The sequence below is a fragment of the Mytilus trossulus genome, chromosome 4 (genome assembly GCF_036588685.1).
Source record: "Mytilus trossulus isolate FHL-02 chromosome 4, PNRI_Mtr1.1.1.hap1, whole genome shotgun sequence".
NCBI classification, from domain to species: domain Eukaryota; kingdom Metazoa; phylum Mollusca; class Bivalvia; order Mytilida; family Mytilidae; genus Mytilus; species Mytilus trossulus.
Genome location: NC_086376.1, coordinates 1135954 through 1150245, shown reverse-complemented (window position 1 = coordinate 1150245; position 14292 = coordinate 1135954). Strand labels below are relative to the sequence as shown.

At 31.6% G+C, this 14292-nt stretch overlaps 1 protein-coding gene across 13 annotated transcripts in view; it reads left to right on the top strand.

The window, feature by feature from the left end:
* The window catches only part of LOC134714459 (pyrokinin-1 receptor-like), a 94041-nt gene extending 81771 nt beyond the window's left edge, over positions 1-12270 (top strand). For 11 of the 13 annotated variants that reach the window (XM_063575717.1, XM_063575723.1, XM_063575726.1 and 8 more), the window contains one exon: positions 10783-12270. In XM_063575717.1, the coding sequence (XP_063431787.1) occupies positions 10787-11914 (1128 nt within the window). In that variant the 5' untranslated portion in view covers positions 10783-10786 and the 3' untranslated portion in view covers positions 11915-12270. Of the gene's footprint in view, positions 1-4321; positions 4631-10782 lie in introns of those variants that run through there. The other 2 variants (XM_063575714.1, XM_063575725.1) reach the window with 2 other exon arrangements.
* The last annotated feature ends 2022 nt before the right edge of the window (positions 12271-14292 follow it).

Below are 14292 nucleotides of genomic sequence, written 5' to 3'. Positions count from 1 at the left end.
TTAAGCCATAAAAATGTCTATAATATGTTTGATGAAGCATTAAGATTGTCCTTCTCCGTAATAAAGAATAGTAAATTGGAAAGATGGATAAAGGTATCATTAAAGCATGACTCCGTAATTTAAGTTTATAGCATTCTGTATAAAAGTAATGGGATCAGGAAATGGGATTCATGTACCATTTTATTGCCATATAAATGAAGATAATTCTTATCGAAATAACTACTTTTTTATTTTCTACATAAGAGATACAATCATACAAATATACTGGTATAATACACATTTTTATAACATTTTTACTATTTCTAAATCTGTAAACATATTTTTCTGTCCGTCGGATAGCTATATTAACATTCATTCACATAGCTTTAAATCTGAAGTATTTTATTTATTAAGTCATGTTCGTTTTGAACTTTTGACCTTCTTAACTAAGAAAAAAACTCAACTGATGTTGTTCAATAATTTTACGACGATAAATATACAAGGAAAACAATCTTGTAAAGGTTTTTTTTTGGGCTTTGAACTAGCTTTCAGTTACTGCGAGCACTCTCATATACAGTTGTGCATAGTGTCTTTTTGTTGTTGGGATGTACAAGTACCGGGTCACTTCCACTCTGTGTTTTTGTCATAATTATGTATTTCTATTTGAATCCTTTTACAACTGCATGATTTAGATAATTTGTTCCGATGATGTAATGTTATACCACTGTCCCAGGTTAGGGGAGGGTTGGACAACATATACTAGTACAATATACATGTCAAAAGTCTAAAAATCGCAGTTTTTTTTCCACGGGTTAAGCAAAAGGGCAAGAGTCAAGACCTATTTCATATTTGGGTATCTTAATGGGCGTATGACATTTGTGCCGATTTAGAAAATTTTCATTCTTTCATTTGCGCCGATTTCATTTTTTCATTTGCGCCGATTTTTTCTCTTCTCCTAATTGGATTTACAGGTAAGTTACAGGTAAGTTAATACTTTTACATGGGCTGAGCAAAGGATATAAAGACAAATTAAGCAACATTGGTGTTGGCTATCCCATTTTTTCGGGTAACCATTCCTTCCACCAAATGAAATCGATGACTGCATGCTTCACGTTTGACAATATGTCTGACTCTCCTTCTGCTGACAAATGTCTTACATTATTAGCCTACAGACTAAGTATATGTATATGCACAATGTAACGCTATCCACCTCATTTCTGAGCAGCTGCACCCCAACTTATATGTTTTTATAGATTTTATCAAGAAAATCCCGAGAGTAACGTATGTTAAAATGCGAAATCTATAAAAATGCTCGCATCAGTACGTAAGCCAGACAAAGAAAAGATGGACCTCGTTAGCGACAATTTTAGGAATATATTAGATGTGTTGCCTAAACACACTCGACAGGAACAGATTTATGATTTGAATGCATTCCGTTTTAATGGATTTGAATCCTTAATTTTAGCATTAACAGAGTGCTTTTGTCTTAGGTTTTTTACTTCTTGATTTTAAAGTCTAAATATATAGCTTTTATATTGATTTATCTTGCTCGGAACCCTACTTCTACCTCCCCGTGGTGAACAGAGGACAACATTTATATACATGTTATGATTGACAATTTATTACATTTGTACATCTGGCTAACGGAAGAGGTCGATAAATGGTAAACGAAAGAGGGACGAAAGATTCCAGAGTGACAGTCAAACTCATTTATATATAAATCGACAATAAACTGACAACGCCATTGCTAAAACTGAAAAGGACAAACAGACAAACAATACTACACATAACACAACATAGAAAACAAAGAATAAACAACTGTAACATGACTGGGATAGTCATTGGCACTCATACCACATCTTCTCATATCTTTTCACCTGTAATTGACCTGTAAAAAAATCGGCGCAAATGAAAAAAAAAATCGGCGCAAATGAAATGCAGATCGGCGCAAATGCAAAAATTAATACCCATTAAAAATTCAAAACACAGTACTGACGACTTACACGTGATATAAAAGTTCGGACAAATGAAATAGTCAATTTCACACTCAATATAAAAAAAAGTCAGCTTAGCAATTATTTAAATGGGCATGTTTCATTGTCACAATACGTTCCTTGGTTAAACAATTTTGAGCTACATTTTCCAAAGTGATTTCCACTAAATAAACTTTTATATATTTACACAGTATTAGTCAGATCGGCTAGTTCTGACAGAAGGAAAAATACAAATTTAAAGTAAATTGCTTTAGTGCTTGGCTTCTTTTTAGAATAATTAGTTATCAAAGGTACCAGGATTATAATTAAGAACGCCAGACGCTCGTTTCGTCTAAAAAGGCTCATCAGTGACGCTCATAACAAATTATTTATAAAGCCAAACAAGAACAAAGTTAAAGAGCATTGAGGATCCAAAATTCCAAAACGTTGTGCCAAATACGGCTAAGCTAATCTTATAAAGAAAATCCTTAGTTTTTCGAAAAATTCAAAGTTTGGTAAACAGGAAATTTATAAAAATGACCACAATATTGATATTCATGTCAACACCGAAGTGTTAACTACTGGGCTGGTAATACCTTCGGGGACGAAAAAACCTGACATAAGAAATTTGATTTTTGTTTGTTTTTTGTTTTTTATAACTTAGATGGTGTCATCAATAGTGGAATCACTAGTACATAATGTCAAAACATTCACTCTTAAAATCGTCTTCACTTAATGTAGTTTCCTGATCTTCAAAAGTGAGAAGTTCTTTTCAGTAACTTCATCATTACATATTTTCCATTTGACTATACTAAATAATTCACATACAAAATGCATATACTGAATAATTAATGCATACAATGCAGATGGGTCGGTGTGAAATCGATTCTTAGCATCAATTTCTTACATGAACTTGTAATAAACAGCAAGACAGATGTCGGTAATAGAAAGGGATCTGGACTACATGCATAAAAAGTTAAATCACAAAATTACTGAACTCCGACGAAAATTCAAAACGGAAAGTCAAATAGTAAAATCAAAAGCACACACACATCAAACGAGAGAACATTGTGTGCCTTCATGTGTTGATACCCATTATTTGTTTTTTCACCTGTTTGTCAGCACAAAACAAAGTCACGTTGTCTGCTCTACCTGTTAGATTTACTGTTAATTTATTCTGGTTCGTAAAATACATAAACTATTTCCCACATCAATTGTACTTTTATTGTATAACCCATCAGAAAATAACTTGTTGATTGATTGGTTGTTGGTTTGCCGTAATTAAAAAACTAAACACATATGCAGGTTTTTAAGTGGGTGGACTGCAATGATATACGTTCTTTTTTTAGATCATAAAGGGTACAAACGTATGAAATATATAACAGATCGGATTTATTTTGTGTTTGAGTTATCTACCTTTCACTTGCATGTTAAATGTTGAATGTAAAGTATTTATCATTTTAACAGTAATTGATTTTTATAAACAGATAGAGCTGCAGTAATGATAAATATTCAATTAATCAACCGTAAGAATTTAAAATAATGTCTTACGCGAACATGTGTAAAGCATTCCTCACTAATTTCACGGTATAAATATTAATTATAAATAATCTTGAGAAGGACCAACAAGGGACACATCACGTAGCTGCGATTAGAAATCTTGTCTTGTAACAATAAGAAAAAGGAATGTGATGTATTGTTGTATTACAAGACAAAATCTATATTATCTCTTCACTGCAAAATAACTACGTTAAACTAAACCAGCTATATAGACATGCGAAGATAGACATTTTACAAATATGTACCTCATGTGCTTCATTCTCTAGAAATGGAATACATGTATCTTAATACTTATGAAAAGTGACTTTCATATAAAAAAATGCAGCAAGGGATAAACTGGTTATCTTCCATTGTCTGCGATTATCATGTGACTCACTGAAACTTCATCCTTTTCCTTTTTTTCGTTGTTTTTTTTTTAGTGAGGGGAGAGATATTTCTTATCCTAAGTATGCTTTGACGCTCTCTTGTATTTAGAATGAAAATTCTATTTGTGTTTCAGTAAGATCGTCTACTGTTTTTCTATTTTAGAATGTTGTTGTTTTACTCTTTCGATTGGTTTCATGTGTGTGCATTTTATCTCCCAATAAAATAATATTGAGCTATTTTAATACTTGAACACTATATTTGAAAGTTATTATTTATTTATTTATGTTGTGATAAGAAGCGATTTAACAAAACATCTTAATATGAACACATCTTATCATCTCTTCATCCTGTTTGATGAATGTTAATAAGTGATATTGGAGTCAAGGCGCCTATAACAGTTTATACGCAGTAAGTCCGGTCTATGTTTAAGTGGGATTTATCTAACGATGGATGGAATGTCTTAAGACAAAGTAGGACACACTTCAGCTTGACTTCATTCCTACTTTGACTGTGACATATATCTTTACGTGAGATACTTGTTAGACTTTGAACGCTTTATCATGGAAAATATTTTTCATATTTTGAATTGACAAAGATCAAAACTAGTTGGAAAATATCATTAACCTATTTAAAATGGTTTTGTATGACAGAGATCAGTTGCTTATACTTTTAAAGTAAGTATCCTGGAAGAGTGTATTCGTATTCGTTTTAAAAACTACAGAAGAAAAATGTGTGGAATTCTGATTTTTATGGTAAGCTAACAGACTCCCTGATATCACGTCCGTTTAGTATGGGGTTATCAAAGTCCCACTTTTACACATTAGTCACGATCCTTTACTACAATGTATATCTATATTTTCACTTGCGACAACTGTATATATATATAGTGTTTCCTTTAGACACTTAAGCAACGGTTGATTGGAAATTACATATGCATTTTGTTACGTCTTGAATCCAACCAAGTATTGCGTAAACCGAAGTTTTGCTCTTGCAATTTTTACATCTTTTCCTCGCCAAGATAAATGCAACAGGTTGGTTAAGACAAAGACCTCTTATTTGTAAGCATTTCTTTCTTTCTTTGGCGTGTACTATATGATTATGCTATATCCCCTCCCCCCCACTTATTTATGATTATGCTATACCCCCTTCCCCCACTTATTGGTGATTATGCTATACCCCTTCCCCCACTTATTTATGATATGCTATACCCCCTTACCCCACTTATTTATGATTATGCTACATCCCCTCCCCCCACTTATTTTTAGGGTTGTCATTTCCCACTGTTGTCGTGTTAGTTGCCGTTAGTTTTTCTCGTTTGAATTGTTTTACATTGTCTTATCGGGGCCTTTTGGTATGAGCTTTGCTCATTGTTGAAGGCCGTACGGTGATCTTTAGTTGTTAATGTCTGTGTCATTTTGATCTTTTGTGGACAGTTGTCTCATTGGCATTCATACCACATCTTCTTTATATCATTATCAACATAATTTGACAGTTACACATATAGATGTTGTATTGTTAGACTGACGATTGTTTGTAAAAAAAAATTTCACCTTGCTATTTATCATTTTTTGTTATCTCTCTGGTGATTAAAAATGGCCGTTGTATCAAATTTGCAACGGTGCATAGTAACGATAAGGCCAAAGTCAAACAAGACCACTTACTGTTTTACTATAACTGCCTACAATAAAATATAAATAAGATATCATTGGGATTTTTTCTAATGATAAACGTTTTTTTTTATTGTGGTTATTTTTATTTTTAGAGATTTTGATATTTATAAATAAACATCTTTGTTTATTTATATATAGATCTATATAATATCTTGTTATATAGATCTATATAATATCTTGTTATATAAATTTATATAATATCTTGTTATATAGATCTATATAATATCTTGTTATTATATTTACTGAATACAATGTACATATCCATTGCATTGCACGTGTGCATAAGTTTAAAATACACGTTAATTTAATGTACACATTGAATTAGCATACTCATTGGTTTAATGTACAAACACTTTGTTCAACGAAGGCATAAGTAACTTTCATATTAGTTTGCAAAAAAAAATCATTTGACTAAATTGTCAACGTTTAGCAACTGGATTTTGTTCTCTGTTTTTTTCATACGACTTTCGTTTCCAAAAGAATTATCTAGTCTCTTTCACAAAAAGCTATGACATCTAATAACATTGATTTATATCCAGACTCTTTCTTAATGATAACCATAGGATGAAACTAAGATCATAAGTATTACCGTCAAAACTAGTTAATATGAATGTCGGAAGATCTGGTGAATTAAACAAATATATTTACATTTATATTTCATCTTTTTCTTTGCTATCTCGGAACCAATTTAAACCAATCTTTGTAAGAATAATGTTAAAGATGTTCTATTTTAGTTCCGATCTGATAATAAAAGACATGACCATTGGAGACAATGGATGATTTTGACTAGCCAATTATCAAATATTTTTCTCTTTTGAAGCTAGAATTTATATTGAACTATTATTTATGATTTATGGTTGCAAGACTCTTTGCAAAGCATCCACATTAAATTCATTAAGGTTGGAAACATGGTGTAAACGGAGGCACATTGTGCTCATTAAAACAATTGGGAAATCATGTTTAAGTAATTTTCTGTGCGGCTAATTCGAAATGAGCTTCTATGTGTGGTCATTCGAAATAAGCTTCTAAGTGCGGTCATTCGAAAGTGTTCTTCGAATCTGGTTGACCAATATTAATAACTCGTGTAATCTAGAACACAAAAGTTTAGAAACAATCTATCATGGCCAATAATTTTGAGATCTTATCAAACGCTGTATAATTTTGATCGTGATTTTTACAAGACGACAGTAGTGGTATAAGGAACAATAGAAATCTATTCGTGCTCATAGCAAATTAGATTTTCATTTTCTCCAAAATTGGCCAAACTTTGAAGATTCGGTATTTACGTTATGTACGAACCTTTCTTTTGACCAAACTTGGATGAAAAGTATGAAAACATGTGTATTTGCTATTTATGATGAACCCTCCTTTTAATCTGAAACAACATGTGTTTTACTGCATTGACAAATAAACATTTGAATAACTCAAACATTGGTTTAACGTTCACATTGGTTTAAAAAAAAATCATAAATAGCAGCTACTTGTAAACAACTGGATTTTGTTTTCTCTTTTTCACACAGCTTTGTAGATAGGATAGTCTTTTAATTGTTAATGCAGGTAAAAAGCCTGTTGTTTTTATGCATCTACAATTAAAGACTTTCTACAAACCACTGTCAGGTTTAATAAAAGCAAGTTTCAAAGCATTGTAACAAATATCACACATTGTTACTATTCAAAATTTAAAGGAAATCATACATTTTACATAAATAAGGCCGTTAGATTTTTAGTTTGAATTGTTAAATTACATTGCCATTTCAGGGCCTTTTATAGCTGACCAGGCGGTATGGACTTTGCTCATTGTTGAAGGTCGTACGTAGACCTATTATAGTTGTTAATTTCTGTGTCATTCCGGTCTCTTTTGGACAGTTGTCTCATTGGCAAACATACCACATCTTCCTTTTATCCATATTCCTAAATTCTTATCTCAAAAAAGTATGCTAATGTTAATCGATTTTAATGGGGATAAAGCAAGCTAAAAAAAATCCTTCAAAAAGGACCTCAGATATCTAAAGCATTGTTTGTAAGATGCTGCCTTTAAAGAGCAAACTCGCCAAAACCCAGTACTTCAAAAGATCTTATAGATAAGTCCAACAATTGAAAAATCAGACTACATGTACATGTATGTTCAACTGTTTAAAACACAATATTCGCCAAACATGATTAAAGAAATGTGTAATGGTTTTATGTTTCACCTGATGAACTGGTCGCCACAGACTTCCTTTGGTTTCCATTACAAGATACTAAGTAAAACCATCATCATTCACTAATACCTCTGGGTTTTTCATTATGAAAATATCATTTATAGGCACGTATTCTGCCAACCATAACGACATGCAATTATTCCTGGAGTATTTTTAAAAGGCTTTGGTAGAAAACAGATAAACATTTTGACAACAGACAAGTTAAGAAGTCTAGTACATCATATTGAACTGTGCAAAAAACATCTACAAATAAACATCTAGATACGTTATATTGATTCTGATGTTAATAAATGCCAATTATATCCAAAGACTGAGTATTAACTTTTGTCAACAATTTTACAAGCGGCGAGTGTTTTTAAAGCATTAGCAAAGGGTTTTCAATATAAATTGAGTATTAGCAAGAGCTGGTACATGTATATGTACGACTTAAAAAAATCATAAAATGTATTTTGGCAAAATTTGTTCCGTAATCTATCTGCTATTTGTTAAATATAGTATTACAATTGTTCCTTCCAATATGGAAACCAAGCAATAATGAATTTAACTAAAGGAAGTCATCTGACTTTTTGACAACAATACGCTTCACATATGAATTTAAATTATTCCAAAATCCGACGAAAATCACACGTTGAATACATCTTTGTGTTATTCAAGAAAATATATCTTGATATAAACTGAACATTTGCTTCATGTTTAGGCAACAGCTGTATGTCTTATTGTTTTTATTTGTTTTACGTTTTAGTTAAAGCATTTAAGCGACTGCTTAGATACGTTTTTGATGAACTATATGATTTTCCAAAAGTAGTTTTTGATATGCTTAAGAACTACATGAACAAAGTGATATAATGTGATAATTATGCAAATATTTTACACGTGTCTTTATAAAAGTTTTTGTAGAGAAAGTAAACAACGTTTAACAATAAAATTGACGAGAATGATGTAGGATTGGTCAAAATGTTGTAAGTTTTAATGTATATCTATAATGCTAGTACATGTAGAATTATAAATAGTTCTTTAAAGTCCGCTTCCTTACTCCACATGATTATTCGGTATTAACGAATAAATTGTTCTGGTTTTTTTAACTTCGTTTAATGGTTCTCGTAAAATTGTGTCCAAATTTAACTAACTTGAATTGAAATAGTAAATCCTACTGCAAGAAATAAAAGAAAAAAGAAACTAATTCTGTGTGTAAATTTTGCTCAAATCGTTCCAAAGAATACATTAAAAAAAAATTCCAATAATTGGCCTTAGTTTTTAGCAAACTGTGCTTCTGTCGCCAGAAAAAAAAATAGTAATGGAGGTATGCACGAATAAACAGATAATTTAGAAATTCCGGATAAACTTAGAATCTTTAAAATTGAATTTATATTGTTGATGGTTAACGCGCGGTCTCAAATGTTTTGAGCAAGTTCGAGATATCAACTAACAATACATTCTATGGACTAGGTAGAATATAAGTGGTTTTGCATTTAAATAATAATTTGAATGGCACTGGAACAAAAGAGAATATGAATAAGGACAAAAAAAGAATGGTTTACAACTGGCAACTTGTGAAAACATATGTGGTTGTAGCATGATTTTCATTTTACTCAGAATTAAACGTCTACGGACAGAGTGGATTTTCATATTTCAAAAACCAACACAATCTCTCAGATCCGCAAGGACCTAATTACATTGAAATATTATACCGTACTCGTGAAATCTCAATGTATTTCTTCCAAATCCTCTTTGGCTTATATTAACACCAAGTGTTCTCTTAAAATAAAATAGTGCGGCATTGACAAAAAAAAAACACCTCTGAAAATGGTGTCAATATATATCTACATAATTAATTTAAAAATTGTAGGAAATTCAACATTTTCAATATTTGTAAGCATGATTTGAGTAATGAAACAATTATGTTGTGTTGTTGTTACAGTATATATATTACTATTATATATTTTGGAACTCAATAAACTCATCATACATTTTGTAGATACCAGAACTAAATTTTGTATATACGCAAGACGCGCGTTTCGTTTACAAAAGACTCATCATTGACGCTCGAATGCAAAAAAGTTTTAAAGGCCAAATAAAATACGAAGTTTACATCGAGCTGCAGTGAACATTACTAAGTTTAGTATTCAAACAAACATAAATAAGTCAATAATTATATAAAAATATATATTTACACTTGTTGGGTGTCATTGACATTTTGAACACAAACCAAATGTAAATTAGAAGATTATGTACAATTATAAATAAAGTTGTACTTGTAAGTGATGGAAAATTGGTGATAATATACCTTTTACATACTATTACATCCGATTTGTACTTTGCAACACATGTGCTGATTTATAATCTGCAATTCTAATTTGTATAGTAAATCTCATAATTTTACATGTTTTGTTTTCCTCGGAAAAATGACACAAGACAATGAGAAATGAAACAATACAAGGGAAAAAATGCGAATTTGGGGAGATTGTTTTTTTATTGATTTAGTTCAGTTAAAAAATATATAAAGTAATTTATGGATACAGCAATATTCATTATACATAACGTACAATGTCGAAAGGGGGCAGTCTACGTGAAGTATAATGTTTTCTAATGTTTTAAGTGTTCTTTTCTTTAATATTTGCGTAACTTTGTTACCATTGGACTCTTACGGATGAAAACATTGCCAAATGTGGTTTTGTTTGGAAAACATACGGTAGTTACAAATTCTACATTTTACTTAATACTCAATTGACGATGTAAATGTAACAAATCATTCCACATCTCCTCATTGTTATAGAATTGATTCTTCATAATCAGGGTCATTTATCAAATACTTATTATTTGACCTGAAAAAAAAATAATCTTAGCTAATATATAGTGCTATGAAAAATTCAATAATGACATTATTTTACCGTTGCCGAAGTAGCTTTGAAAATCTTATTATGCTTGCTTGGACTGGTATAACACCAGGATTTATCAAACGTAGCGTAAACTCCAAATGTTAATACACTGATGTAGATATGTTTTTATTTATGTATGTTTTTTTTCTTTTAACAGAATAATGGAAAACACCACTCTGTTTGAGAACTTAACGTCACTTGACTTCTTGTCAAACAGTTCCGAAATAGCACGGCCTTCTACCACAGAAATTCTTCTAAGATTTGAGCCTTACAGTGTATATATAGACAGAATTGTATCTCCGATATGGTACATTATAGGTCTTTTCGGAAATCCGATATCTGCGAAAGTATGGCTTGGAAGAAAGAGTCGCAAAAATTCATCAGCTATATATCTTGGATTACTTGCTATTGTACACATGTTTCAACTTATTATTCATTTTGTATTTGTGGAGTTAACATACACGTGGGACATACCAACAAATAACAAACCGGTATTATGTGAAACTTTGAACGTTTTATCTATTATTCCACAGTATTTGGCGCCGTTACTGGTGTTAGGCTTTACCGTTGAACGTTATATTGCTGTTTGTCATCCGTTTAAGAAGGAAACATTTTGTACCGTCCGAAGAGCTATTATTGTCATAGCATGCTTGACCGTGTTATCGGTTGGCTTTGCTTGTGTCCAAGCTGATTTGTGGACATATTATCCAATATATAAGGAGTGTTTTTCAAAAGATGGAAACCAAAAGTTTCAAACAATCTGGACAGCTAGTACAGAAATTATGTTTTTCTTAGTTGTCCCCCTTTGTGTCTTGATGTTTAATATTCTAGTTATTAGGGAAATAAAGAGGATAACTTCACATGGACCCGCTGTTTCTGCTGGTGGAAGTCAGACGTCGACTGTAACACTCCTTTCAGTGTCATTTTACTTTATTTGTACTCTGTTACCGGCGTCTGTAGTATATGCCATTCAAAACGAAATGCCAACTGGGAAAATAGAAAACTTGCAAAGCTTAGAACGGATTGAGTCTGATCCAGTTTGGCTGAGTTTTTTCACGTATATCGCAATCAGAAAAGTTGTGGAGGAAATATGTTTATCAAACAGTGCATGTTATTTCTTTATTTATTATATCACTGGGAAGTACTATCGCCAACAAGTAAATTCCTTTTTGATGATTGATAAGTGCTGCAGAAAATTTTCTGATAAGGACTCCACATTGTCTAGTGAAAAAACAAAGTACAGCCTCGTATCAACTAACGGTAATGGGATGCATGCTACCCAAATATAGATCCAGTATTTAGCTTATAGAAGCTGCACGTTGTTTTTAACATGTCCGATAGGTTTGGATGGAAATTGGATACGCGTCATCATAATTTATTTAGGATGTTGAAATTAAATATACATTTTCATTACTCCATTTGAAAATTTTCTGATTATATCCCTTGTACAGGCTCATACAATTATTTTTTTCAGAATGCACTACATAAAATAGCTTTCTTTTCTAGATATTCTAGTTGAGATGTATATAAGTTCTAGCTTAGTGTATCTACATACATAATCGTACGACATGTATCACAAGCAAAATCTTTTTGAAGCGAGCAGTGTTTGTTCAACATTAAAATATTAAATGTATTTTTAAATGTGTACAGTGTTATCAATTGTACCCATTCTTTTTGAATATGTACAGCATATTGAGCTTTAAAATGATTGTATTTACACGTGCATTTCATACATATACACATTGATTTAAAAAAGTATTTAAGGTGGTACCTAACACTACAGGGAGATAACTCTGTAAAATCAGCTAAATGTTTTAATAACGTTGTGTTGTAAAGGTAATATTAAGCTTCTCAATGATCAAAATTGGTGTTTGTCAAACTGCTATATAACCAGTGTAATTTTTCTGATAAAATGGTTGGTTCTAAATTTTTGAAACTTTTATGTTTTTGTTAAAGGGTCAAAGTAAATACTTTGTCAATATTTTATGAAAATTAAACGAGCCAAATTGATTTTGGCAAAAGTGTTGGGTACCACCTTAAAGCAAGACATGTGTGGCAGAAATCGATATAAATGTTAAACTTGAATGCCCATGTCGCCTGTTTCCCGAAAAAAAAATCATCGGCTACAAACATAATGCAAAAGCCTGCATAATGCCGTCCATATTTACTGAACTAGTACACAATTTTATTAAAGGGCCAGCTGAGGACCACATCCGGGTGCGGGATTGTCTTGCTGCGTTGAAGACCCATTGGTGACCTTCAGCTGTTGTCTGCCCCTTAGTCGGGTGGTTGTCTCTTTGACATATTTCTCATTTTCATTCTCAATTTTATAACCTAAATATAAGTAAGTTTGTGATTATGTTCTGCCTTGCTGTGGTCATCTAGACATACATTATTTCTTAAAAGAAACAACAAAGATTAGTATGACAAGAGCTACACACCAAACATGTTTTCAAAATAAATCAAACGAATAAGTTCATACATCATACTGTACACCTTACTGTTCATACTTATACATATATATATAGAAAGAAAACACACACACTTAGGAATTATACTAGTGTTGTCAACGGTTAACCGGTTAACCGGTTAACCGGTCGAACGACCGAATACCGAATACCAAAATCGCTAACCGGTTAACCGGACTTTTTTTCAATTTTGGTAGATTTTATATAAATGTGTATTGAAATCATTAAATAGTTATGTTTTATTTAAAAAATGTCGTCGTGGTAACTAATTAGACAGATCAATTGTCCAGTATATTGATTGCTATTGTTAATCCTAAAAACATAAAATTAATTAGAACTTGTCTCTCAGCTCGGGGCAGGATCTTAAAGAAACATAATTAGTAAACATGTTTTTTTAACAGTAACTTTAAATCAGTAATGCGATTAAATTTTACGATTTACTTCATTAGTTCGTTTTTTATCTAATTTTGTGTAAGAAACAGGTCGTACGGTGACTTAAAGTATTTAATTTCTGTGTCATTTTGGTCTCTTGAGGAGAGTTGTCTCATTGTCAATCACATCACATCTTTTTTTATAATTAATCATTTCAAATTGAAACACTCCACATTATTTTCGGAGACAACAAGAGAAAAGGAAATCGGTTTCAGACATAGTCAATTCTACGAGATCAAGAAGTTTTTTTTTTATTTTTCAATATGAAGTTGGTACAGAAGCGATTGTTGATACGGTGTATTTGATTATTAAAAGTCAAACTTCGTCAGGAATCATCAAAGACAAGCCTTATAATGCCAAAAGACAATATTCAATTCTAAAAGGGTAAATTTATGACTTGGATGAAAGCTTGTCAAATTGACACTCATACCACATCTAATATCTATGTGTAGGGACTATATTGATAAGCCTTTCAAACCCCAATTTAAACTATAACGGTTAACCGGTTAATCGGTCGAACGATTATCCGAGTAACCGGTTAGGCAAAAGTATACGATTTGACAACACTAAATTATACCAATTGCACAATATCATCCTTTGTTAAATAGTTAGAGAGAGAGAAAAACATCAACATGTTCTGCACTAAGGACGGCTTTGATAAGGGTAGTAATAGTTCTTTTGAAAACTAATTCTTTTTGATGCAACTATGCCAATTCTCATATTCATTACTTGTGATACTAAAATGTTTAATCACAAAATTACCGAAC